The 27600-nt window shown below is 36.2% G+C and overlaps 1 protein-coding gene across 6 annotated transcripts in view; it reads right to left on the bottom strand.

Annotated features, from left to right (window-relative positions):
• LOC148837580 (casein kinase I) overlaps nucleotides 1–27600 on the bottom strand; it is a 75315-nt gene that overhangs the window by 27386 nt on the left and 20329 nt on the right. For 5 of the 6 annotated variants that reach the window (XM_088910879.1, XM_088910878.1, XM_088910880.1 and 2 more), the window contains exons 2-4: nucleotides 27032–27531; nucleotides 16451–16491; nucleotides 16294–16363 (exon numbers count right to left, since the gene is read on the bottom strand). In XM_088910879.1, the coding sequence (XP_088767005.1) occupies nucleotides 16294–16363; nucleotides 16451–16491; nucleotides 27032–27206 (286 nt within the window). In that variant the 5' untranslated portion in view covers nucleotides 27207–27531. The remainder of the gene's footprint in view (nucleotides 1–16293; nucleotides 16364–16450; nucleotides 16492–27031; nucleotides 27532–27600) is intronic. The other variant, XM_088910884.1, reaches the window with a different exon arrangement.

The following is a 27600-nucleotide window of genomic DNA, read 5'->3' as shown; positions in this document are numbered from 1 at the left end:
ACATTCAAATTGACAGATTACATAAATTACCTGGTCCTGCGGTTGTACTGCACAGCTCTTGAAAAACAGACAATACCATGGTGCACTAACACATTGCAATGCTGTGTGGAATTGTAGTGCCTTTGCAAGTTTCTATCCCTGTCCCAGATAAATCTGCACAAAAGACACATTTATGCTGCAACAACTGCACTTGAAGGGAACCTTCATCACAGCAGCATTTGTTGTACTGCAGGAAGTTCATTAAAGTCCACAATTTGTTTCAAGGCAGAATGACATACAATGCCTCAGCTACTCCACACCTACTCAATAAATTAAAGGAAAACACAAACGGAGAAAGTGTTTTGCATGTAAAAATGTCTAAGCCATATTACCAGCTAGTTAAAATGAAAACCATACTGCATATCAAAGTAAATGTAACAATCACTCCGCAGAAAAGAGTAATGAACCATAAATAAGATGCAGAAAACCTAAGAAAAAAAATAAATTACCGCACGCAAAGCTGTTGCCCACAACCTACTACTTTACCATTACTTTTTACATATTATGCATAATATATGAAGGACAATGACAGTTAAACTTTATGGTCCACCTGAAATTCTACCACTAAGGAACACGCTTGATTATCTTTATATACAAAGTGCTTATGAAGTTAGCGGGCCATTTCAACAACAGTATCAAAGTGGGCGCTATGAAACAATAAGATATAAATGGTACAAGGGGTAAAACGCACCCATGCATAACAGCATACACCAGAGGGCAAGAAGATCAACAGTATACACCAGACCACACACCTTAAGAATGCAGTGGAATGCTGGAAGGCATGATGAGCTCATTGTTCCATAGTTCACAATTTTCACAGTATTCTAGCTTAAATAAGTCACCTAACTTTATGAAATGCTCTAAGTAAAACAATCAAAGTCACACATCAGATTTCTGTGTACAGTATGGAAAACACAAACATTGCCTAAAATTAAGGTTTCAGTGTCCCACAGGGATCCATTAGCACACTTTTACTGTTTAACATATAGGACACTGTACATGCTCCCAGTGGGTCTGTCAGCATACATTAAATTTCCTCTGTTATGCTGACAATCCCAGGAATAACCTTATAATCAGACCTTCTAACTAGGTCTGTAAAGCAGTTGGACTTCTAACTTCCCCTGCTGAAGAAGTCTGAATTTCTGGCCAATGCCGATGTGTTGATTTATTTTTAAATTAAGTATTTATAAAACTGAGATCCTGACATTTGTCCCACCACTTTTACTTTCTGACTTTTCCCTTGAGTGAAATGGTGGCACAGTGCGAGCTTGTCCAATGGTAAGAAACTAAGACATTCAGATTCAGTTCCACTCCCTATGCTACTATCATATTTCTTCAGGGGTGAAGTGGTTATTTACCTGAAGAACATTAGTTGAGTTTGTCCTTTAATCATCCCTGGGGTTAAGAGGGTTACTTCAATGCTATCGCCATTAATTATTTACAGTTCAAAATGCATCTGCAAGAACTATGACAGGCACGAGACAGTCTGAGCACATTAAACCCGTCCTTGTACTTTCTTTTCTACCAACTACCATATTAATTTCAATATTCTGCTCCTGACATTTAAAGCACTACGAAATTCTTGTTCTTTATATAGTAGTTTTATACAGACAACAACAGGGAAGTTTACATTACGGTGATTCGAACGTAATGACCAGCGCACCAAAAGAGAGTTGGTTAGGGCTAGTTTTAATTACATTGCTCCTTGTCTTGAGAATTATCTAACAAGCAGTTTTACTTCCATTTAAATGCAAGATGCTCAATAACGCCCTGGCAAGAAAGATGCAATATTATTTTGCACATTGATGACAAGGATCATTACTGCTATTATAATATAAAGTAATTACATTAAGCTTTAGATATAGCTTCCTTAAAAAACAAAATACAATCAGCGTCAAAGCTGCCTCAAATTGTGCTACTGGCAGGTTGGAGGTAAAAACCCAATATCTTTTTCTCAGCAGTACTACAAACTATCCTGGGTGACACACAAACCATGCTCGAACCTTACAGTTTTAAAAACAGTAGTATTTGCGAAGCAGAGATGAGTGGACATTAATTCCAGGAAAATTACAGCATGAAACCTGAGACAGTATTTAGTGCAAAGCATCTCTTACTTCTATAGTATTTACTGAAAAATAGGGAAATGGGTAGTTAAACATTACATCACTGGAGGTAATGAGTACTTTAATACAGACTGAGACTGAAATTACAATGTCAGAAACTGACGAGATATTCTTAGATGTTCTGATTGAGGACTTTCTGCAGATCCCTTTTCTAATCATACACGACCTCACCCATACAATAAATTGCCATTTTTTACTTGGTCCTGTAATTTGAAAAACAGACAACTGTTGAAATGATTAACACTGTTTTGCAGTAACACCACAAAAATATAATTTTAAGGAAGAAGAAGGTGAAAAAGTTCTGCTTATTGCAAACTCTCATGTACATGTTCTGTGTAATTTGCTGTTTATTATGTTTACTTAGGTCTTTTAAATAGCTTAAGAATATACTTAGAACAAATACATGAAAGAATATAATGTAGTGAAGTACAGAGTAACAAGAGAGCAACAAAAGTTTTTTTCAAAAGCATTTTAAGGAAAGCATAATATGGATTGGCTTGTCCTGAAAACTTCATGGTGATCAGCTGTGAAAAGTCTTCCCATAGTTGTTCAACAGTTTAAAACAGGCCACAACGTAGGACACAACAGTTTAAAAAATGAAAAAAGAAACAGGGATACAAAGAATAAAACAGTAATACGTCAAGCAAGAAACTAAAATGGAAACTAGCAAATTAGCAAGCATCTTGACGATCCTAAGACAAATACATTAAATTGCCCAATAAGAACTTACAAAAAAGGCAGAACAGGAGGAAATTCAAAAGCACCAAAACTGGCATCATTATAATACAAAATGCAAAAAATTCTGAGTTCACATTGTCTGAATGAATGTGGCATTTGTTAACAGGTTGAGGAGACTTGAATTTGTCAAGCATCTGAATGACAACTAGAACAATGTCTTATGGTCAGATGAAATTAAAATTGGACTTTTAGAATAGGATGTGTTCATGATGATTACGTTTGGTGTATAAAGGGTGTATGCTTGTTAAGAAAACACTTACGCCCACTGTGATATATGGTGGGGGCCTACTCAGCTTTAGAGATGTTTGCATTTATGGGTCATGGAGCCCTTGAGAAGAGGAGTCATGAACTCTTAACATATACCAGGCCAAAAAATGAACATTCCAGCAAGACAACAAAATGATTAGCCACACGCAAACGCTCTCAACTGGTGGTCCAGACCTCATTCCTGTCAAGAGCACTCTTGGTCAAAAGTCAAGGAGGCTGCTCACAAAAGGAAACAAAGAGGTATGAAGGACCTAGAGGAATGGTTAAAAATCCTCCTTAAGAAGTAATGCAAGGTTCTGGCACACTACAGGAGGTGTCTTGTCAGTGTAAATCATGACATGAGTGGGATTTACAGAACACTAACTTTCATGTGAAGAAATGTAACCCTCATGTTTCCTGGACTTCAATTAAAAACATATGATAAATCTGATTTCGCCATGTACAATGCTATTATATATGTAGAATATTTTAAGAAAGACATTATCCAATTTGCAAATCTGTTATGATTTTTGCTCCTATCTCATTACGGGGAAAAATATGTATAGCACAGTCCATCTTCAGTTATTATATTTTAATAGGAACAGATTTATGAAAATGTCCATTTTTAAGCTAATATTTTAACATCTTTATGGCAACATTTTATACAGTGCAATGCATGATGACACACCAGTATTCTATCAGTTTTCTCCAATTTAGTGAAGCACAATAAATTGAATCCAGAGAAATGTTATTAATCTCCTTTTTAAAATTTGAGAAAAAAAATAGTTATTTCCAGGATGTGAATTATCCTGGATATTCATATTCACAGGATATGAATTATCTTTTGGCGTCCCGTCCAGGGTGTACCACGCCTTGCGTCCGCTGCTTGCTGTGATAGGCTCCGGCTCCCCCACAACCCTAAATTGGATGAAGTGGTCAGAAAATAAATGGATGCATTGAAATACACGTATACAAGATGTAAATATTTAACCATTTCAACCTAGTTCCTTTTTAATGCAGCAAATAAAGTATTTGATTATTTGCAATTAGTGGTCTTCTGAATTGGAGAAGCAACCCCCAGGATACATCTGACTCTACTCAGTCACCACAGGATGTTGGATAAGCAGAGGCTGAATCAGTGAAAAATAAGTTTGTTTTATTTATTGTGGCTACAATAAAATTACCACAGAGATTCATTACACTTGCTTAGGTAGATACAGCCGTATTAAAATAAAGAAATATATCGCTAAAGTACTTTAATTACCCTTAGAAAAAAGAAATGTATGTAGTTAGCTTAGGTTTTTTCCCCCCTTATACAGTTAAGGTTCTGTTTACACTGTTCTTAGAAATGCGTTATTCAGATGTCTGGAGTCCATTTTTTAATTCTATGGTGGATTAGAAAAAAAACATTATTCCACCTCCAGCTGTGGGAAACCCTTTTGCTGTTCTTGAAGCATTTATGGATCACACAACAGTAAACCACTGTCTTACAGTTATGTCATCCTTCCTATCATATATTAAATCAGTGCAGGTAAAAGTCTGATATTTAGTGAGGCATATGAAGACAGAAAGAGCTGGTTTTATTGCAGCAGACCTGCATCATGGAATTCCCTGTGTTGAAAAAACAGAATGACATTGGGGAAATAAAAAAACAACAACCTGCAGCCTGAATGTTCTGTAATGTGACTATAAAGTCCCAGGGATGAGCCCAACCAACAAATAAATCAGGAAAGTACATTTCTTCACACAATGAACATAAAGCCTTCCCATAATGCAGCACAAACAAGCAATTCATTTCACTCTTTGACATGTCTTGAGCTCCTGTTTCCACCCACTGTACAAAGATGACAGAATAATTAGCTTCTGGGAAAACTGGCCCTCTTGTGAGTGTGTACGCTTGGGTCTGTGTGTGCCCTGCGATGGACTGGCATCCCAGCCAGGTTGTACCCCATTGCTTGCTGAAATAGGCTCCGGCTCCTTCATGACCATGAACTGGATGAAGACGTTTTAAGATGGTTGGATGGACCAGCCTTGAATAAAACTAGAAACTCCTCGAAATGCTTTCCAAAACGACCTCTCTCTGATGCAGATAACAAGCACAAGGTAAATCAAATCTACACGTCCAGTCAGCTAGAATAATGTCCATCCTTCCACAATATTTTAACACATCATCGAACAAGTTTTATACAACTTGTCAGTGAACAAGTCTGAAAAGCTAAAAAAAATAGCTGCTTGGAAAAAAAAGCAATAGTATTCTAGGTACCCATGAAACAAACAGTGAATTGTAATGTAGGAAAATGTTTTCTTCGAGATGTATTTCACATGATAGCAAAAGATCATTGCAATCACTTACCATTGATCATTTTAATTCAAATTCTGGTTCATTGAAAAATCACTGAACAATATTATTTAGTCTCATAGTTTCCCATTTATGCATTTTAATTTACATGATACTTCTGTTACTATGTTACAATAAAGAAAGAATAAGAACATCCAGCGAAGCTCAGTTCTGTAAAAACTCCGGCCCTGGAAGAGTGAAGTCTAATCCTGCTCTAGAATCATACTGGCTTCGAAAACAGATTATCTTCTTTCAGTCTTTGTTGCGGATTTTGGTCAACTTATTTAAAGCTTTATAATAAAAGCAATGCTTGATGCCATGCCTTAAAATGTATTCAAAATAACGTGAATGTCAACACTTTTCGTTGTTTGACATTCCTACTGTGAATCTCGAGTCCTTGTTTCACTTTTCCCCTGGCTTGACCCTATCCATACCAGAAAGGATTTTATAGAATTGGATTAAATCTCCTTTGCTCTATACGGAAGACATTTAGTTTCTTTAACCTATCTATAGATGACAATCCAGAGAACAGGAATTCTTGTTGCTTTTCTTTTACGCCTTTTTTAGGCTATACCATAGATTTGTAGGTGCATACCAAAACTGAACACCGTATTCTAAATGAATGATTCTTGCTCAGTCCTTTGTCACTCTACATGTTGTTTTGTAGTACTTTCAGATCAGAAATCAGACGCTGAGCTAGGATCCTCTTTTGTGATCCGATGGGAAATGGATTTAGGGTCATTACCGGTATTACAAATGTTCAACAGCAAAATCACTTCTTTTGCATGTTTACTTGCAATGATTGCTTTCAGCTGTTTACTGGTTAAATAAGTAGAACAGACATGCTATATTATGATTGGTAAGATAAAAACATGACATACACTGTAAACTAGTATGTTATCACTTCAAAAGCTTTACAATTGTAAAACTAACCTTGAACACGCACCTATCCTTTTGTACTATAAAATTAGCATTTTTGAACATTCTAAACCTGATTGAATTAAAGGTAAGCTGTAATTGTGTATATTGTGCAATGTATAAATATTTGATGCATCCGATCAATGAGTCCTTTGCAGTGCTTTTAAATCAATTAATATTTTAAACTTGAGCCCCTACATCTTTTATCACATAACGAGTAATATGGACATTACAAACAAAATGCACTTAACTTGACAGTAAAAACACATTTCGGCCACCACTAAATACCAAGTGTTAGGTATTTTTATTTTCAGTTGATAACTTCATATTCTGTATATAAAACTATAAAGCTTTTGCATTTTGCATACTTTAAATATACAGGGCATCTTAAAATGATCTTCAATAATTTAAAAATAAAATTCAGCACAATGGGTGCTGAATCTCAATTTTAAACCTGCATATCACACTGAAGAAAACTCTCATACACTCAGCTCAATCAAAATCTTGGAAGTGATCTTCCCAACTTTTGAAGTACAGAGGAAAAAATAAATGTGTAACATAAGTCCATATCCATTATAATATTTGATACTTAGGAGATATGCATGACATGAGTATGACGCTTCCATTTAAATCACCAGCCATAACACCTTAAAACATTATAGCACAAACTCACTTTACTTTTATAGATGGTAAAAGTCCAGAAAGGCCCTAAAATGAAGAAAACAGTATTATTGTTATCCTACTTAATTGGCACCAGTGTTCAACATGTCCAATAGAGTTAAGTCTTTGATCCAGCACATTTGATAACCTACAGATAGGGGACAAAAAAAATACAAACGCTTGGGTAAGTCAGGAACACCAAGCATACTCGATTAGCAAGGGCTTCCACACAGATGTCTCATGATTTAATTAAGCAAATAACCTCCCAGCGTGTTTAAGGTCATGTAAAAAGGGGGGGGGGGGGGGGATGGTGAGTGTTGAGGCACGTTTGCCAGGAGCTTCTGTGTCCAAGACAGCTGAAGCTGCTGACGCTTCATGAGCAACAGTATCTAAGGTGACGGCAGCAAGCTTGTCAACCTGAATGAAAGACGTCATCAGCAAACTGCAACAGTGAGAGGAGGCTCATACTCCAGGATCATGATATCTGTGCATTAATTCAAAGTGCAAGGCAAAACAGGTGAGCAACTGCAGATCAGCTGACTGCAAAATTTTAAAAATTGTGATATGTAAATAACACGATATGGTCAAATGACTTATCCTTCACAATGCTCTTGACATATGGATGAGTGCACAGGCTGAGTTTAGACAAAGAGACACTCTTTTTAAGGCAGTTAATGATATACTGATGGCTTCTTTCTTTGGATCACTTCATCTGCTTCTCTTTCTGGAGTTTTTGACACCATCAATCACAGCATCCTGCTGGAGCACATAGAAATGGATCACTTCTGCTTTCCTCTACCAGAAACTAATTCAGAAATCAAATGCTCCATTCAGTAAGAGACAGGGCTTTGTCTTGAGCAGTATCACAGCTGTAGAACACTGTATGCATGCTGCAAAAACCTCCAGAAGTTACTGTATATGAAAATAGAAACTCCTATTCTATAAATGTTTAGGGGTTGTCTCTTATGTAGCACTGTTCACTTTTCAATCTGATTCAATACAGCTGTCAATTGAATAATGTTTGCTCTGTGACTTGTCTTTCCTTTCTTAGTCTATTTATACCTTTTAAAATCCATGTTCATATTGTTACATTCATGCTCCATCAGCTAATACTTATATAGACGTCAACAACCTTCAATCCAGGATTTTTCATTTTAAGATTTTGACAATGCTTTACTGCTGTGCATAGTGACCTTTTGAATAAATTTGCTTCAGTAAGTATTGATTTTTGCCTTAAACCAAATTAAATGCTACAGATCAGCATTTGTGGCCTCTGTTGCTGCTGCTAGGGATAATTGAGCATATTGCTGAAGTTCTTTTTAAAAGTATCATTATTTTCTCTACTAAAACGTGTGTTATTGTGTTTTAACAGGTGATTATTGTACTTGTCACTTGTTAGCCTTCTGTAATGTAATGTATAATGTACAACACATCTGAGTAAAAAATATTTTGAATTACTGGCTATTTTTTATGGATTGGGGAAACAATTCCAAATTGTTCTATTTTATTTTCAGTCACTTTTGTTTGCGAGGAATAATTTCCATTGAGAATGTTATTGATAGCCTCTGCACATCAATACATCACATTGTAGAAAATCTATGCAGCTTTTCAAAATAAATTACCAACCTCCTGATACAGACTATCCTCTTAACACTCAATTTTTCTTTTGCCTGCATATCAGTGAGGGCAGAACACTGTCACATTTCTGAGTGTTCTGATTTGTACAGCCTTTCCCCCTCCAGCTGTTATGAATACATCACATTCTTCATAAGGTGACAGGCTCTTGCTGACAGTTTTGCAGGGCATATATAAAAGGTGACTGAAAGTTCTGACAATCTCAGCCTTCAGAATTTTCACACATGGCATACTGTTAGTATTCACATCTTGAAGGCAATGAGTTGTACTTTCAAATGATGCAAGACTCTCAATCAAGCCACTGAACACGTTTCTTACACTAGCAGCACGTTGATGTGGAACATTAAGTGCTCATTCTGTCTGACAACATTCAGGATTTGGTGGGTCATTCTATGCTCGGAGTTCCTATGCGGACATTTTTCAGTTTACATTACATTTGATGCACAAGTGGATGTGTCAAGACTTTAGAGGAAGCTTTACATAACATTTATTTGACACCCCTTGTTTAAACCACCTTTGATCTCCAGCTATAATGTGTGAGCAGAGCAAAGTATGTGTTGTACTTGCACACTTACGCTCTCCAAATTGTGATGTTTTGGAGTACAGGGCAAGCTGATCTCAATCAGTTACAGTATTACAAAAAGCACCAGAAGCATCCTTATCACGTGTTCTCAAAGTCATGTAAAGAAGAGTCCATGCTTATTCTGGCATTTTGTGAAGTTAAAGCAAGTAACACATGATATGCTCTACAGACTTCATAAAAAATGATGCAATTTTACATTGCAATTGCCAGCAGTCTTAACACATTTAATTAAAATATCTGAGAGGTCTCTCTTACACAAACTCACATTACTGCAGCTTTTTATGGGAATGCCCAGAATTAAACATTCATTAAACGCTTAACCACAAAAACCAACTTACTGCTGCAAAACATTTAAAAAACCCTTGCCTTTGGTTAGCCTTCAGCTAAAATAATAATTATTGCTTTGCTGCATTCTAATTAGAGAAAATGTAGCTTAATCATTCAAAAACTCAACTCAAAAATTGTTCTAGTGTATAATACTATATTTTAAAAATCCACTTGCACCATCAACTTACTTTACAAGTTATTTTTGTCAGGCTAGTAAATCCAGATTACAAAAGGTCCAAGGTACACAGACGTGTGGTTTTTTTTAACTAAATTGAAGCAATTTATTTGACTTTAAAACAGCAAATACTTCAGAGACACCATTGACAGCCTACAGCATTTCATATTTTGGATGCACTCCAAAGCAAACTAGTGAAAACCACAAGAGAGTTAGAATCAACAACATTTGCAAAATATTAAATGAATCTACAAACTATGCCTTGGGTTATGTAAGATTCCTTCAATATTAAAAAGGTTTATTCACTAATCTACACTATTTTATTACTTACACCCATGCATGATTCAGATTTTCTCTTTGGAGAAACCCCTCATTAAACATGTTTGTGTGTTGATAACACACTAGCAAACACTGCATATAATCACTACAGTGATACACATCTGTTACTAAAACAAGCCATTAAAAGCTGCATTACAAAGCCACATCCAGCCACACAAATCTCCTTCTGGTAACTACTAACAGGGGTGTCATGTGGCATCTCCAGTAGTAATGCATATACTTTATGCTTGAATTATTACTGCACATGGAAAGTCACAGTGCCAGGAAATCGACAATATCTGACAGAAAAGATATTTCTGTGGTCTCTGTATCTAAAATAACAGATTATTATCAATTAAAGACCTAATGATTTACAGGCTGTTTGAATTAAAACCTGAACTAAACTCAAATTCTATTTAAGAGTCTTGAACTAAAACCAAATTCTATTTCATAGCTACTGCTCAAAACATACATTCAAAGATCTAAGCTGTATCTGAACAGCATGAAGAGTATAAGAGCAATAGGTGCTAATGATACTGAAATAACAAAAAAAAATCGATTCCCATTTTCAGAACCCGCTTTATACTTGGATTCAGAGCCTCACTGGGTGGCACGGGTCACAAGGCAGGACTAAATAACTGAACGGCATCTCAGTCCAGCCCAAGGTGCAACACAGAGAAGCCAATTAACCTGAACAGCATGTCTTTGGACTGTGGGAGGAAACCAGAGAGCTCAGAGAAAATCCAGGTGGACACGGCAAGGAGCAAACGCCTCATATCGTAGTCGAGACTCAAACTATGAAGCAGCAGTGCTACCTGCCACACCACCTTGCGGCCCAAAAAATAAATGGCTTTCTAAATCAAACCAGGTTTGCCATCTGTTCACTATGCAGATCTTCAAAACAGATTCAGTCTTCTGGCTACTTTCACTAAATTAGGAGTATAGTACATTTGATGTACTAGAGACTGGCGAAGCACTTAAAAGCTTTATGCACTTACAACATGCCCTCTGGAATAGACAAATAAGTATCAAAAACTGCAATTCGGTCATATAAATTAACTTGTTCACACCACCTACCAACTTCTTTCAGGCCAATGTATAATAATTATGAAAAGATTGTGCCAAAGTAGAGGCCATTAACTGGCTTCTGCAATTTTAACAGGACTGCAGCAGCAGGCAGCACATAAACAACTCCTTCCATAACAACTCTTTCATAGTTACACAGTTGTTCAAGCTGCCTCTCACTAATCCAGTGAGGGACTGGTCTTTCGAGTTTGAAAATGCCTTTGGAAAGGCAAACTACAGTTGTTACAGTGTCTAATTAACATGTAATTGTGAATGTAATGGAAATAATTTGAATCTCTTACAGCACAACTGATGGCCTAACCATATAAGTTATGCATATATGGAAAAACCCAACTAACGACAGAACTGAGTTAGTAGATACATCACTATAAACAAAAAATGTTTTCACTCTGTGGAACAGTCTCAAGTAGCAGCTGCTGTCATTAGCCCAATTATTCCAGTTACTCTTTACTAACAGAATTAGAAGTCAGTAAATGACATAACTGACTGGATTTATAGGTCCAAACACAATAAAAGCTCACATATGAAGCTGGATACAGAGTACTGTTCTATATACCTTTGAAAGGGGGAGCTCCACAGCTATTTTTATATTTCGGAGTTAGAAAGAATCAGCATTGATGAGTGCATTTCAAACCACAATAGAAGTAAAACGTACACAGTTGTAAAACCTCCAATTTACATCACAAAACAAAAGACATTTCCAGGCCTGCACAGCACCATGTTATTAGACTCACAACAAGGCGGCAAAAACTTCCGGTGACGTGAAAAGGCCCTATTAGATTGTAAGAAGCAGACTTGTGAATTCATCTCTCTCGATCCGACAGAAATATTGTTCTCAATTTCGAGACGGTTTTGCCAATAAATGGAACTTACTTGTTAACTCTGCATGCAGGTCACGTTGGAAAAAATCTGCAGTGAAATATCTGCCGCACAACCTGTACTTATTTGCTCGTACACTGCATTACATTAGTTACTACAGTGAGCAGGAAGGGCTACATCATGTCACAATCTGTGGGAACTCTCGCTCTTGACGAGACCAGAGGTTTATAAAAACATGGCGACTTACAGTACTTTCACAAAGTTCAGGATTTTGTGTTTAATTCAAAAGTCACATTTTGTCAAATATTTCCATACCGTCAACGAATTTATTTTGTTACCGAGATTTACTAACCGAGAAATTGGGACTGATGTTCCCCTTTAAGCTCTGATGGCTAGTCATTCTACGATTGTATAAATCCATGAGAGTACGATAAGTAAGTGTAGTTCATGTCACTAGATATGAAAATGCCTTAGAAGAAAATATTGCTACCCACAGCATTCCTCCAGAAAAATTCCTATCTGACTTTTTGGTTTGGTTGCTGTAGTTGCTGGTTGTTAGACGACATCCAGCATTGCACTTCCTATATGTTAAGTGCAATGAGATCTTTTAGAAAAAAAGGATTATGCAGATCCAAGCAATTATTATTAATTGCTTGGGCAACTTGTGTCTTAAGGTGCTTTCATGCCAGCATGAAGAGTACATGATCAATAGTACACCACAATCATACAGCCTTTATTAAAGGGCATCTTGCAGCATTTCCTCTACATTACACACTTAGGGAGGTATTGAGCAGCTCGAGAGGGAATATTTGCAGTCAGGACTAGATAATATGGGCTTTTATACATCAATTTTTAGCAATGATATTAACAGGCAACAGGTGTTCCTTCTAGTTTACAATTTCTAGGGGTGCTCGTCAAGAAATCTCACTGTTCCCTCCGTTACTTGCCTTGTCTTTGAAGTCATTACCTCAAGTAATTTTTACTTTTGCTAAGAATACAGGAGGACATCATTTGCAAGGCATATGTCATAGAGATGTCCACAAATGGGGAAAACTACAAATAGTGTACTCTTATGCACCAAAAGCAGCCACATGATCAATATAAAAAAATGGAACAATGAAACAAACATAATATGTAATATTAAACATTTCATTAGACTTACATTTAATATACTGTTGCGTATATGTTTCTCTCTAGTTCTGCACACTTGTGTATGCTGTACACTGTATCTATCAAGACAACACAAAGTCAAGTGCAAGCTTATCTAAAAACTAAACTTTCAATATAAAGTCAACATTTTGGCCCTTTTAGGCCTCTCAAACTATCTGCACTATCATTTCCATTTATTTTAGTTGATAAAATTATGGGAAAAATTACTGAAATAGAGATCTATTATAAAATCATAAAATTAGTCAAACACCATGAATCTGGCCACCTTTTTCACACAAACAAGCTCTGCAATGGGCAGTGGTTTATAGCTATTGCTCTTTTGCTGCGGTTTCTGTCCTCTTGTGAACACAGGGTTCTAGGCAGGAAGTACTGTACGTCAAAAAATGTCAAGAAATACTAAAAATGTATTGGCCGCTGGTTGCACAGAACAGTATCCACCATAAAACTTTACAAAGTGACAGAAATACTTCTGTACTTCTTGTAACATCACCATGGGTTACTGCCAAAAGGGCACTATAAATCAGAACCCAGATCTGAGTCGCAAGAGAAAGGCTGAAACTGAACCCAGCATCTGCAACTGTAACTCTAACTTTTCAAGAACTAGAGGTTATGTGTGGAAACTATGTAGAAACGGCTGTGGGATTGTGAAACCAGGTGCCATGTTGTTTAAGCTGAAACCCCAGATTCTTTCAAGAAACGGCTGGATAATATCATCAGATCAACTAGCTAATATCTAACAAACTGTCTAGACAGTCTGTATGACATCTTCTTGATTGTAACCTTTCTCATGTCCTAAACTACAGTATTGCCTTTGTTTCAAAGGTCTTCTGAAAACAAAGTCAAGACTCCCTAATCTCACAGGGGGGGGCTCTTAGTTATACAAACATCCTGCACAACGCTGGACAACCAGAGATCACATGATTTGTTTCAAATAGAATGTAAAAACTGGTGGTACTATTTAGTCACCAACCTAAGGGAGCTGTGAATATCTACCCAAATTAACTCAGTTTCACAAGCAAGAGATTAAAGAACTAATTAAACAGGCTGGTTGTTTGTAGTAACTGATGAATCAGATCTGGAGATCTCTGAAGTTATGCCGTTCCAACACCACAAACCTGGCTAAGCCAAAACCACCAATTGTCCTTAGCTCTTAGTGTAGCATTTCAGCATATGGGAAGGCTTTTAGTGCTCAAAGGTAATCAATGAAAACGAACTAGGTTCCAATGCTCAGATTGAATTCAAAAACATAAAGCCATATATATGTTTATATACATTTTTTAGATTTACAGGATTCCATTTTTTTCCCCAATTTGTTAGTTGAAACTAGTGCCATATAAAGTAGGCTTTCCTAACCGGCATGCATGGAGGAATATGAGGCACAAGATAGTCAAATATGTCAGTCAGTCAACTTTTAAGTTATCACATAATCACATACAGTAATAACAATAACCTTCTGCACAACCACTCATAAGACTTTTAAATTTCCATAAATCATAACTAAATGTTATACAATATTTTCATATTTACAACTATTTCTCCTTATCTCTACCTCACCTGCGAGGTATATCCCCTGAAATACACAGAGTTCACAATTAATTAGTTTAAGTGTGTAATACTATTAGAACATTTTGCAATGGAGAAATACCACCTACCTCTGAATATATTGACAATCCAACACCTCAAATCAACTAATACTGAGATTTACTATTCTTTATGTGCATGCCATCGCAGAAAACACTTTAAGTTAATTTAAACTGCAAAATAAAACAAATGACTAGACGTTGGCTTGAATATATAGACAACTTTCTCAATTTTCTACAAACTTATCTCTCTATAGCAAAATGGCATGTGCATCATTTCTTACAGTACTGCTTATTGCACCAGTGCTTCTATCTAAAACTGTCCAACTGATGTTAAGGAGGCCTTTGGTTAGAGAAGTGGGAGTTGATGTACCACTGTTGGAGAGGAGTAAATTTTATACAATACCACGTGATCTAAATTTTTTACTGTTGAAAATGTTAAAAAAAAGCATGTTTCAAGGTAGATTTTTCCCTCATTTGAAAAAAAAAAACAAAGAAAGCATCTGATTTTTTATCTGTCATCAAACTAAACAAATGATCATTTAGAGAAAATAAGTGGATGCTTCTGTACTCAATATATTTGATAGTTGATAGATATATTTGATAGTTGATAGATATTGATAGATATAAGGGAGAGCTCAAAGAAAGGTATTGATCTTATAAATAAGTACTATTGTTGAACAAAGGAGGCTATCTGTAGAAGGTCAACAGTGTTCCCATTGTGCAGTACAGGCTTTGCTCAGTACAGTGGTAGGCAGCAGTATCAACCCACACAAGAGTTTTAATTTAGTTCAAGTCCTCAAAGGACCGATCTAGTCTCAAGATTTCTGCTTAATTAACGGGACCACAAAAAGACGGAAGTCCCAAAGCTTCTGTCCAAAGTTCCTTGCAGGCAGAAATTTTATTGATCAGTAATTGAAAAAGTGGAACAGAGACTTTGAGACTCATTTGCAACTCTCACTGTTGCCCTATAATCTTAAAATGTTATTGGTTAATATTTTACTAGGGCTACTAAAATAAAGAAAATTAGCAACTAAAACCACAATCAGAGATATGAAAAACCTTGCACACTCTGCCAAAAATCATCAAAGCAAATACAAAGGAACAGTTGTCGTTCAAAAGAAAATGTGCACAAAAAAACTATCAAGATAGCAGCCTTCAGTGCAAAAGGTTACCACAAGAGTCAGGAAGAGAAAGAAATCGCACAGTGGGCAGTACAATTTCACATCACATCAGTGGTACTGAAGCTTTCATTTTTTAAATGAGCTGGGAACCTTAAAGTGAAAAAAGAAACCTTCAAGGATTTAGAAAAAACAAAGAACATCTGTTGGTGTGCTTTCTTGTATCGTTTAGCTTACCCATACGTTTATAAGACAGAAGAATTTAAAATATAGCTCCACTCATTCCAAAACTAATTTTGGCTTTTCAACATGAAAGACGTCTACAGTAAAATGCAAAACATACAAACAGCACCATTAAAAAATATGGCAAATGAATGTACAGTGCAACAGCAATAAGAAAAACCCTCTGATGCTTACCTCCTGATCCTAACTGCTTGTAGAATCTATATTCCAAGTGTAACTGTGGTGCCCTGGACTTCATTGGTTCCTATTTACAAAGAAAACAGAAAAATAAGGACTGCCCATATATGTAACAAACATATAAAAGACGTAGAACAAAACATACTTTACTCACCAGCTTAATTGCCACATATTCATTTGTGTACAGATTTTTACCTGTAAAGGAATAAAGAACAGGGGAAAAATTAGATGCTGCTGCTGGTTTCAAAATGCATACCTTTATTCGTACTCATGGTAAAAGAATATCCGCACCATTAATGAGTAATCAGTTATTCTAACAATCTTAAACACAACAAGTTAGGCTTAATGTGAAAATGAATGTTAATTTAATTGTTTGACTCAAGCTGCTAGATGTATTAACTAAGTAAGATCAAATGACCATTCATGGAAAGATCCCAAAGAAATGGGATCGATATAAGTTTAATACATTATCATTTACACTCATATGTAGGATACAGAATATGGAGAGCTAAAGCCTAGACTACAGTGATTTATTAAAAGTGAAACAGTGAAAAATCGTGAACAAAATGGGCATAAAACAACAGATTTGAAAACTATGTTCTACTTATTAAATTACTCGTATCAGACACATTTTAATAACTGCAATAATGAAATGACTTAAACACTATTAATGGGAAATTAACCTTCCTGACAATAATGAAGTATAATGATTTATGTAGAAACTCTCTTATCACGCTTCTTATATCATCTTTAAAACAATAAAAGGACTGCCTGAGTATAAAATAATCCTCTTGTACGACCTCGCAAATTATCTCTTACTAATCTCCTATTAACTAGGATACATCAGTATTTGGCACATTCTATGAAAGCAGAAGACAAAGCTTTATTAATTGTGCAATCATCTACTTTGTAGCACAGCCCACTCCTTTGCAGTATTAATTCTGTAGTTCTGAGGCTCCAGTAGAAGATAATTCAACGAAGTGTTAATAGATCTCTTTTTAAAATATATTTGACATTATGAAATACCTACATCAGTGACAAATGTGTTCCTGAAATGATGGGGATTGCCTTCAGGACAGACAAACCTTCTCCTAAATTAATTTCTTCTATGTTAATACCATGTCTAAATTATTTGGTAGCGGTAGAATAACTGCTTGTACTGTGCGTGGTTTTGTCACTGACGGCCTTTAATGCCATATTCTTGACTGACAAGACTAGACATTTCCAGTCATACACATAGTATATAGTATAGTAAGCAATAGTATCAGTGTCACACTTTGGCTATATCAGGTCAATGCAATTACACAAAGCAGATAATACACTGCAAAATCTCTCACGCAACTAGTAATGAATACTTGGATAAGATAAAAACAAACTGATACAAAAAACAGCTTTTAGAGCTTTAGTTACAAATGGATTCCTAGATAAATGTATTACACTATGTATAAACGGAACAATTACAAACTGTATTTACATCATATTCTTTCCCTGCAAATCAGAAGGGAGAAAAGTTAGCCTAATCATCATAGATATACACTTTTACTTACAAATGTGCAAGAAATAATAGTTTTTATAAGAGTTTTTAAGGAACACAGAAGCACATTTTTTGTTAGATTTCGGGATTTCACTTTGCCATCATACAAAGCTATGATAAAGCTTAATTTGTTAGGAAACATTGGAGTAGGAGGGTCAATCCCAAGGAAAGTCATCAAATTAAGCTTAATTGGGGCAGACTGCTGTAATGAGCATGTGCTTACAATATAGAGTTTTAACAGAATCTCTCAAGTCCAAAGCAGCAGCAGGCTTCTTTTACATTCTCCAACTTAATCAGCCGTGAAACATCATGGCAAGACAGTTGGGACCATGCCAAAGGTGGTTTTTGCTAATATGCTTTCTATCTATAGACTATTATTAAATCTTCTGATGCTAAAATAGATCAAATACTAAAATGGTTACGAAATACTGGCACTAGTAATTTCTTAACCCAGGGAACCCCAACTCTGGTCTTGAAGGACCAGTATGTCTTAAGGTTTTTGTTCCCAACACCTCTTAATAACCTAAATCATTGTGCAATTTGCTTAACTGGAACAGTTAACCAACTTCTCCCAGCACTTCAGGGGCTTCTAATTTAAAAAGACCAAGACAACCTGCAGGCACATCAATCAATCGGACTACATCTGAACCACCTGATCCAACAAAACTACGCGTTTTGTGTCTGCATGGAAAATACAAATCACATATCTATCAGCTGGTATTGCCAACTGATGATTTTCAGGTAACGTGTAACTGGTAACCCCAAACTCCATCGACTTCTAACAAATGCACTGAAGGTATTCTGTATCTGTAGATATACTCTGGCATTTTTTAGTTCAAGTATGCCCTATTGAATTAATAACCAGAAATGTTTGTTCATTGGTTAATAAACAGTATGAATCAACTACCCTGATACCTACAGTCTATTACCAGCACTGAACTGCTTAACTACTAGACATTCTTTTACGTTTTTATTGTAAATCCTTAAGCATGTTTTTTTTCTCATATAATCAAATGATCTTGTTGTTTGTCATATTAGTACTCTACACATTATGTTGTACTACACATCTTACGTCAACATTTTAGGAGTCTCTTAATCCAGTTGTGGGGAGCCACAGTGTCTTCTTGTTTTATTCTAGTTAAACTTTGAATGACTTAACTGAATTAATCAGTTGCTCAATTAGAAGGATTTAACAGGCTTTCCAGATCTCTTCTCAATGACCACTTAAGACATCCTATAATACCTAAATAACTGTAGGCAACAGATTGCCATAACAGATTCATCACATTCTTACTGCGCTTGTACTACACAAAAATGATTTTTAGTCACCATGAAGTCCTGCTATTTCTCATGCCATTCAAACTATTTTATATCTCTATACAATTCTGTTTACACAAGCAGTGCCTTTCAAACTCAGGGGTTATTAACCTTCGCCACAATTCTTTTTTTAATAAATTGAAATTTCCTCCTACATGTGTTTTATACTTGATGTCTTGTAGCAGTACTGAGGGAAAAAAAACTATCACTGTATTATTTTGCAATAATTATTATTGAAATACATGAAAAAATAAAGACGAAAAAAATGTTCAACTTTGTTGAGAAATAGTTAAGAATCGGAACATCTTCCTTTTATGGAAAGTAATGAGAATAAAAGAAAACATTCAATACATCTATTTTTAGACATCAAGTATAATTCCCAGTAGTGGAGCATCCCTGGTTTAAATGTGTAACAGTAAGACATTTCCAAAATGGTGTAATCTGAAGGGGAAAGAAACTGGTGGTTTCTAAATAAACTTTATCGTTTTATAAAGTCACAAAATACTAATACAAATCCACCCTTAGTGTTATAAGTAACTTAAAATAGACTATTTATCCATTGGGGAAAAAACAAGTGAAACAGTTAAGATAGACAAATAGTGACAGATACAACATGTTTCATGGTACCTTTACAAAAGGCATTCATCTTTAAATTATCTAGTTAAAAAGCAATAATTATTGCAAAATAAAATGGTATCTCGTAATAACGAAAGTATTTTTTTCCTCTGTGGTGCTAATTGACTTCCATTCGTTTTAGTACATGGTGTTATGAATTGAAGAGTGCCGATTCGACAGCATTAAGATGACCTTGAGCCGAGTTTGACCTCGAGTCAACATTCTGAGATGAAAAAACCAGGCCCTCTTTTCAGTGTTGTTGTAATGCATGTGGCTTGACTATTTTTTCATTGCGCACGTATTGTAAGAAATTTTTGGACTTGAATAACCCCATAATAGAGCAAAATATCAGTATGAAGATGAGTTTTTAGATACAAGTTTGATACTTATCACTGAGCGTAGAATAGTTAAGACAGTGCGTAACCTGTGGTGAAGTACTGAGTAATGAATCATTGAAACAGAATAAGTTAAAGAGGCTTCTTGATGCTAAACACAGCTCTATTGTTGGGAAAGACTGGAGCTTCTTTGAAAGGAAAGAACAACAAACCAAATGACAGAGACCTGATACTCCAGCCAATAGAGTTGTATATCTTGTGCGAGAAGCCATTCTAGTTTCTTAACACGTTGCTGGGTGGATCACAAAGCAAGAGGAGCGACACACCAACTGATGATGAACTTGAGAAACCGACATCTACACACATGGGGTGCTTGACCAGTGGAGATAACACTGCCAATTGAACAGATACAGCTGTCTATTGACACCTTTCATACATATATTCATGATGTGTCAAGTGAGATCAAAAGAAAATGATTGCAGCTTTAAAAATAAGTGGGCAGTTTAATTCTCAGCTGTATGAAACAACTAACGTGAGAGACAATGCACAGTTCATAACATCCAGTATGTACGTTATCCAGGGACAACAGATATAGAAGAGGAATTTCTGTTTTACTGGCCACAGACTATAGGAAGATATTTTTAATAGAAGCAGACTAATTTTTTGGTGAAGAAGGTATGACCCAGAATCAGTTTTTAGTTTGTGCAATGATGAAATGAAGGAACTTAATCCGCAGGTGTAACCTTTTCATTGTCTCCTCTAGAGGGCGAATCCTGCTTCTAAGATGCTGTGGAAGGAGTTGGATAGTGTGGTGAAAGACGTCATTCATGTTGTGAATTTTTATAAAAGCGAGGTTTCTCAACAGCAGGATGTTAAGACGGGTCTGGGCTAAGAAATTCACTCCTACTTACTTTATCCGAGCAAAAAAAAGATTTGCGTCAGGAAAAAGGTAATCTCCTAGCTCCAGGGTTCTTGAACTCCAAGTGGATATTAGAACTAGCCTATTTTTCAGATATTATTTGCTGAAATCAAAAGCTAAATATTTCAATGCAAGGCTGTGATCAAGCAATGGTTAGGCTAACAGAGGACTTGTAAGCTTTCAAAGGAGAGCTGAAATTGTGAAAGAGGAAAATGAAAGAAAACAAGATTGTCTTTCTCGACATTAAACTTGCTTCTGAAAGATAAAAATGTTAAATATTCAGATGTAAAAATTTATTGTGGGGGGACTAACTCTTGCCTTTGACCACTACATCCTGGACCATGTGACTAAATACAGCTGCAGATCCCATTTGACATTGACTTGAAGATTTGGCTGATGATATTTCAAGCGTTTCTGGCCTACAAGATCAGCTTCTCAAGATCCACATCGATGAGACTGCACTACAATTTTCAAAAAGAAACAATCACTAAGTGTGTTCTGGAAAAAAAAAATATTCAGGGAAATGAGGCTCTGAAAGTTTTACTACCCTTTTCTAAAACCTACTTGTCTGAAGCAGGTTTTTCAGCACTCATCGCAAAAACTAGTGTTAAAGCTGACTACAACCAGAGCATAAATTACTTGAACAACTTTCAGAGTTTCTGCAAAGTCAGAGTTCACATTAATATACTAATTACTGTTTGATCATTTTGACTAATGATTTTACTAATTATTAATTGTATTTTAATATTATTTTTTATAATTCCTAATTCTCTAAACACTGTTTATATTTAACTAACAATAATGTATTTAATTTGAAGACAACAGTAATTAAAACATATTTCAAAACAGAACCACAGGTTGCAAAGATGACTCCCAGACTTGTTCTAGGCCCCAGACAAAAAAGGTTAAAGACCCCTGGTCTAAACAAATAATTAAAAAGACAACTTCACTGACACCACTGCTATTGGCGGCACGGTTTTGCTGCTGACTTGGATGTACAATAGCTACTGTAAAAATAATATTACAGTGTTACTACAAGGTAGCCACCTTAATATGATATATGACTGCAATGTGATACAGGTAATGCCTATCCACATAATACTAGAATCATCTCATTACATTCACAGTGATATTCAGTGTCAAACACTTCTAACATACAAAAAATACAGAAAAACACAACCAAAGGGTTAAGGCAAACAAGTAAATTTCATATGTTCCACAGAACGTTTCTATATTTAGCTTTTATCCTCTGCACTTCTCTACTGAGGCTTATGTCCTTTAATCTGCCTACCAATAACATGTTGTGTAGAGGAAAGAAAGATATGAATTTCACAGTACAGTTTATATGAAAATCAAAGTCTAAAACATTAAATGCACATACAAGCCTTAAAAATTATCTGCATGCACCCTCTTCAGTTTTCACTGTTCTAAGGAATTCTATTGTTAAAACTTTTATTCATTGACCTCAGTACAACTAAAAATATGCTCTCATTTGATAGTTCAACATTGTTACAATTATATTTAGCAGTAAGATTATGGTTCACAACACCAATTATGGGTTGCTGGCACATGTGTAAATTATATCCAATCTGCATTCATACGGTTTTCTTAGGGGTTTAATTTTGGTGTTGAACTATCATCCAAGCTGTTGAAGTTTTATGCTTTATAAAGTCACTTTTCTAACTAGGCCTACATTTTGAACTCAGTTTAGTTTTCCACTAGTTTCAGTGTCCAAGAGCCTTTCCCTGACCAGCCCCTTCTGACTTCTTTCCTCCATTAGACCTACAAATTATGTTATCATGTCATGAAGCCATTCTGGAAGCTGTTGTGCTTGTGCAGCACTGTACAGTAGCTATAGAAAGCCTTATATCTCTCCAAGGCAAGATTAAAATATTCCTATCTCCAAAGATTTTCTTTTGGATCAATGCTAAACTGCACATCAGTGGGCACCAATGCAATTGCCAACTTATGGTAAGTCAGTGAAAGATGCAACAGCGTTAAAGATACATAATAGAAAATATAGATTTGGGAAGTGTATGACAGGGTTCACTTAATGGATAAAAAAAATAATTCTTAACTTAAAGGGCTGTGGACATCACTTTTCTTTGTTTTCCAAGACACAAAACAACAATTGCTGTCCTTAATTACTATTTTTGTAGTATAATTCCTTGTTGACTAATTCATACTTTTACTAGGGCAGACCAAAAGTCTAACTGTTAATGACAAATGACTATTATATATGTGCTAATAAGCATGTACTAGAGAATGTTTTGACAAATGACAAATACATGACAAACATGATGCAAGATGCGAGCTGTGAGACACAATGCTAGGGAATGCTTTGTGTGTGTCATGCTCACAAATCTAAAAGTGGATAACACAACATTAATCAGGCTCTGCGCGTTTAATCTGCCCCCTCCCCCCCAACCATCTAATGTGATGAGTTCGACTCCTTTACCTGTTCCTCATAAACAAATAGATGCAAATCTGTATTTTCTCCCCAAAAATTAAACCTAACAAAATACCACGCATGAACATTTTGTCCTATTTCCCAGATTAGTTTGCAGTCCACAGAGTATTACAAAAATTGTCACTGAATCAAATTGAACACTGAGCTCTCTGTAATGACTGAGACACTCTAGAGGCAAGGAATGGTTCGAAGCAGATCATCAATGCCAAAGTGATGAAAATAACCAGATTCAGACAGAAGAGTTACTGTAGCAGTCTTTGAAGGGGGACTGTTCTACTGGGATCACCCATGTTGGTGCGACTGTTGAAGGAAACACACAAGAATCACAATATTACCAAAGAAGGAAAATCATCCTGATAGAATCTTCTTGATCATGTCAAGACCAGCTGTCTTACTGGAGTTACTCTGTTCATAATTTGCCATGCTTTATCCATGACTTTTCCATCCACCTTCCAATTACGTCTCAATTTTCTGCATGACTGAGAAGAAACCTAACATTTATCAGTCATGCATTCCACTGTTATATTTTCAGAAATCAATGTTATAAATTAGCAAGCCTACAGTTTTGTGGGAAGTCTTCTATCTACACCATAGTTAAATATGAATGTCACTGTATCACTCCTAGCCTACATATGGCTGATATTACCCATCTTTGAGGGAGCTGCAGGCTGTTCTTGCTGTGTCCATAGAATTAGCATCCATCTTTGGAGATTTTTCCCCCAAGAGTGCTCCTTTTTGCTAGTTTCTGTTAAACATGTTTTGAAACATTGAAGTGGCAAAAGGTAAATGACATCTCTAGTTCCCAGCAAGCATTGCCAACTGAAAACTCCCACTCACAGCTGTGTAAAGTGACCTCCAATCTCACCCCAGCATCCCCTATCATTAACTCCTGGACCTCCATCAAGGAAAAAAGATAAACTAGCCAAATCTCAAATAGAAGCTTAAATGAGATCCTCAAACATATTTCACTAAAGACACTAGGGGCAAGATAAAATCAAAGCTAAGATAGCACCATATCTATTTTATAAAGCTGAACTATTGTGACACTATACCTTGTGATTTCCTTTAGGCCTAGGCCAAGTCTATGACCTCTTTTAGGTTCCTTATCTCCTTACACTAATTTATGCAACATGTTGAAATTATTTAAAAGTTATAAAATATATATATGGGTACTTTATCCAGACCAGACACGTTATTATTGTATATGCAATGGTCCATTAAGTTATTCCACACAAATAAAAGCTATGTTATAAACTCCCCAAATTCTGTGCAAGACAACCTATGTTAAAAAAATTAAAGAATAAAATCTGAAGCGTCACCAAATATTTTCAATTTGTAAAAACAAACCCTAGCACTGAAAGGAAAATAGTTGTATTTAAAAGAACCAACATACTTTACAACATTCATGTCCCGATTAATTTAAGTGCCCTGATGCCTCATTGTATACTGTACCTATGGACTGTATTGTGTTCCAGAGCCTGATTAAAAGATTAGGCTACATTGACTACTATTGTGGACCAGTAGGTGACATCTTCCCTCAAGACCCAAATTTCCAAACCAATGTACTAGTATGGTAGCTGTGGCCCCTTTTCTGCAGGAGCTGCAATCCTTTGGATGTAACAGTAAACCAAGGTCCTGGTTACTTGGTCATTAAAAATCCCATGTTCATAAGAAAAGGGGTATTAATCCCAGGAATATGTCTTAATTCCACTCCAGGCTTGTATCTGGACTGCCAAACATTCTCCATTAACTGAACTGGTGAAATGATTTCTCACATCTCAACCTCATCTTTGGCGTAATGAGGAATAATGGCTGTACACTGTTAACTCACTTCTCAGCTGAGGGTCCAGTCATAAGCTCCAATGTCACCTTGAAATCATTGACCTAATACTTCAATTTTTTCAGTCCATGAGGCAGTGCTGGCTTTGAATCCTGTACCTCATCTGCGTTCTAATTGAAACATCGGTCTTTCGAAGCAATTTCTGACTTGCCTTTCTTTATTTAGGAAAAAGACATTTACACATGCATCACATTCCTTCACTAAAACTGTATTGTGAGTGTCCAGAGGAGGGTTGTCCAACACTCTGTCAAGGTTCAGAATTCCCTAGTAAAAAAGAAACATGTTATAATGGTCAGGTCTTCTTTCATATATTTTTGGAGAATATTCAGAAAATTAAGATAAATAGCTTACACACTTTTGAAATTCCATATATTGCTGGGGAAAAAGAAATTCAGAGAGCTGACATTCAATACATTAGGCCACTAGCAAATTCCCAAAAATATTTTCATATTGCAGTTGTTTTTTAATGAAAAACTGCCTCAGACTCCAAGCTTTGTTGGTTATTAAGTATTCAGCTAAGTCTGTGGCAAAATAAGGTGTGGTGATTCTGTGTCTACCAGAGCAGAAGACACAATTCACAATTGGTGCAGATGTTCAACTGGCTTTTATTTTCTTCATGAAAGTAAGTTTCGTCAATACTGAACTATCTTCCCATACAATTCCATTTGTCAGTCAAATACATAAATATGGAACTTGAGGACAACAATCAGGGCAGGGAAAAACCACCCCATATGCTGTAACATCAGCAATTCCATCCTTATCATGCTGTAGCCTGACACTACTACACAGTAATGCAAAGGTATGGAGCCCATTCATTGTTTGTGCCTTCATCAACAACCAAAGGATTCCAGTACCTTAGATACCTACCTGGCACAAAAGTAGTCCAACATTTACTGCTGAAAATTGTACAACTTGAAAAAGCTTAGGTAATTCTCCCTGTGACCTGACAATTTAACGTTGCACAGTCAAAATATTTAAGAATAAACACCATGCTTCGAATGTCTTTGTTCGCCACACAACACTCCAATTATCAGTAAAGATTGAAGTATTTAACTTTTTTCTGCCTTTCTACTCAGATACAGTATATGTTACAGGCATTAACTGTCATATATATTTTTGTCAAGAAATACCTTTACAGTTGAAATGCAAAGCAAAAAGATGGTACTTCAACCATTCCTATATTGTGACTATTAGCTAAAATCTTTTTTCTAGTTAAAAGGACAGGAAAAATAGCAAGATTCATCTGGTACAGAGTGAACTGAAGTGACAAGCAGAGCTTGGGTACAGATCTAAACCATACCTAAATAAATACTTAATATTCATTTACAAATAGTATTTTCATTAACTTAATTCCCTTGAAACTACTGACCTAATCAGTAATCCATAGTACCACATTAAATAAATTTTCCTTTCTAAGCATAAGGCTTTTAAGCAACATTTAATAACAGTTTGGTGTATTTTGTTTAAAATCAAAATGCTGTATTTCTTCTTTTTCTTAATTCATAGTGTCCAAATATTGTGGTTATCAGAACATTAGTTAATATTTTACTACCAAAAGAAGACAGGTCATCTGTGGATACATCGAAACCAAAAATAGCCACCCTGCCTTTGCTCCTTCATCCACAGATTGAAAGATGCTGGAAAAAAAAAGGTCAAATGAGAGTGAGGAAAAGTTTTCCTGTTGTGTACAGCAGTCTGTTCTTACCTAATCTAAGTTCTCCAAAGTTTCCACATCCTATCTTCTTGCCCACTCGGAAGTTGGGTCCGACCATGAGGACCCCTGAACTGGAGCCAGTACCCCGAGGAGTGTGTCCCGACCGGCCACTCGGTCGTGGCATCCTTTCGTCGGATTTGTCTTTGTCCTTTTTTTTGCTGTCCATATCAAGTTTACGGTACTCCACTTTGAAGAATATTTTTTAACTCTGTCAGGGCCACCCCCCACCCCCGGAGAAAAAGAAGGGAATACCCCCAAGATCAAGCTGCGGAGTGGGGCATCAGATGAGTTCTCTGGGTCCACAGCTGCACAGGGGGTTCAGAGGCTGTAATTCAGGAGCCCGTTCACCCACAGCAGCATATTCATCCCATTCGCAGAATGGTCTCCTTGATCCTCCTCCAGAGCCAATGGAGAGCTGCAGAGGGGCTGTGTCACCTGAGAAGGAGTGTATGTCGAGACTGCTGACCGACAGTATCCACAGTGGCTGGGATCTACAAGAGAACCAAGATTTCTAGGTCAGCAAAGGATTCAGTTTTGCCTTAGCCTCGCAATTGAAAACA

The sequence above is a fragment of the Atractosteus spatula genome, chromosome 3 (assembly GCF_055471065.1).
Source record: "Atractosteus spatula isolate fAtrSpa1 chromosome 3, fAtrSpa1.hap1, whole genome shotgun sequence".
NCBI classification, from domain to species: Eukaryota; Metazoa; Chordata; class Actinopteri; order Semionotiformes; family Lepisosteidae; genus Atractosteus; species Atractosteus spatula.
The sequence above is the reverse complement of the archived record's forward strand: the minus strand, read 5'-3'. Positions and strand labels throughout refer to the sequence as shown.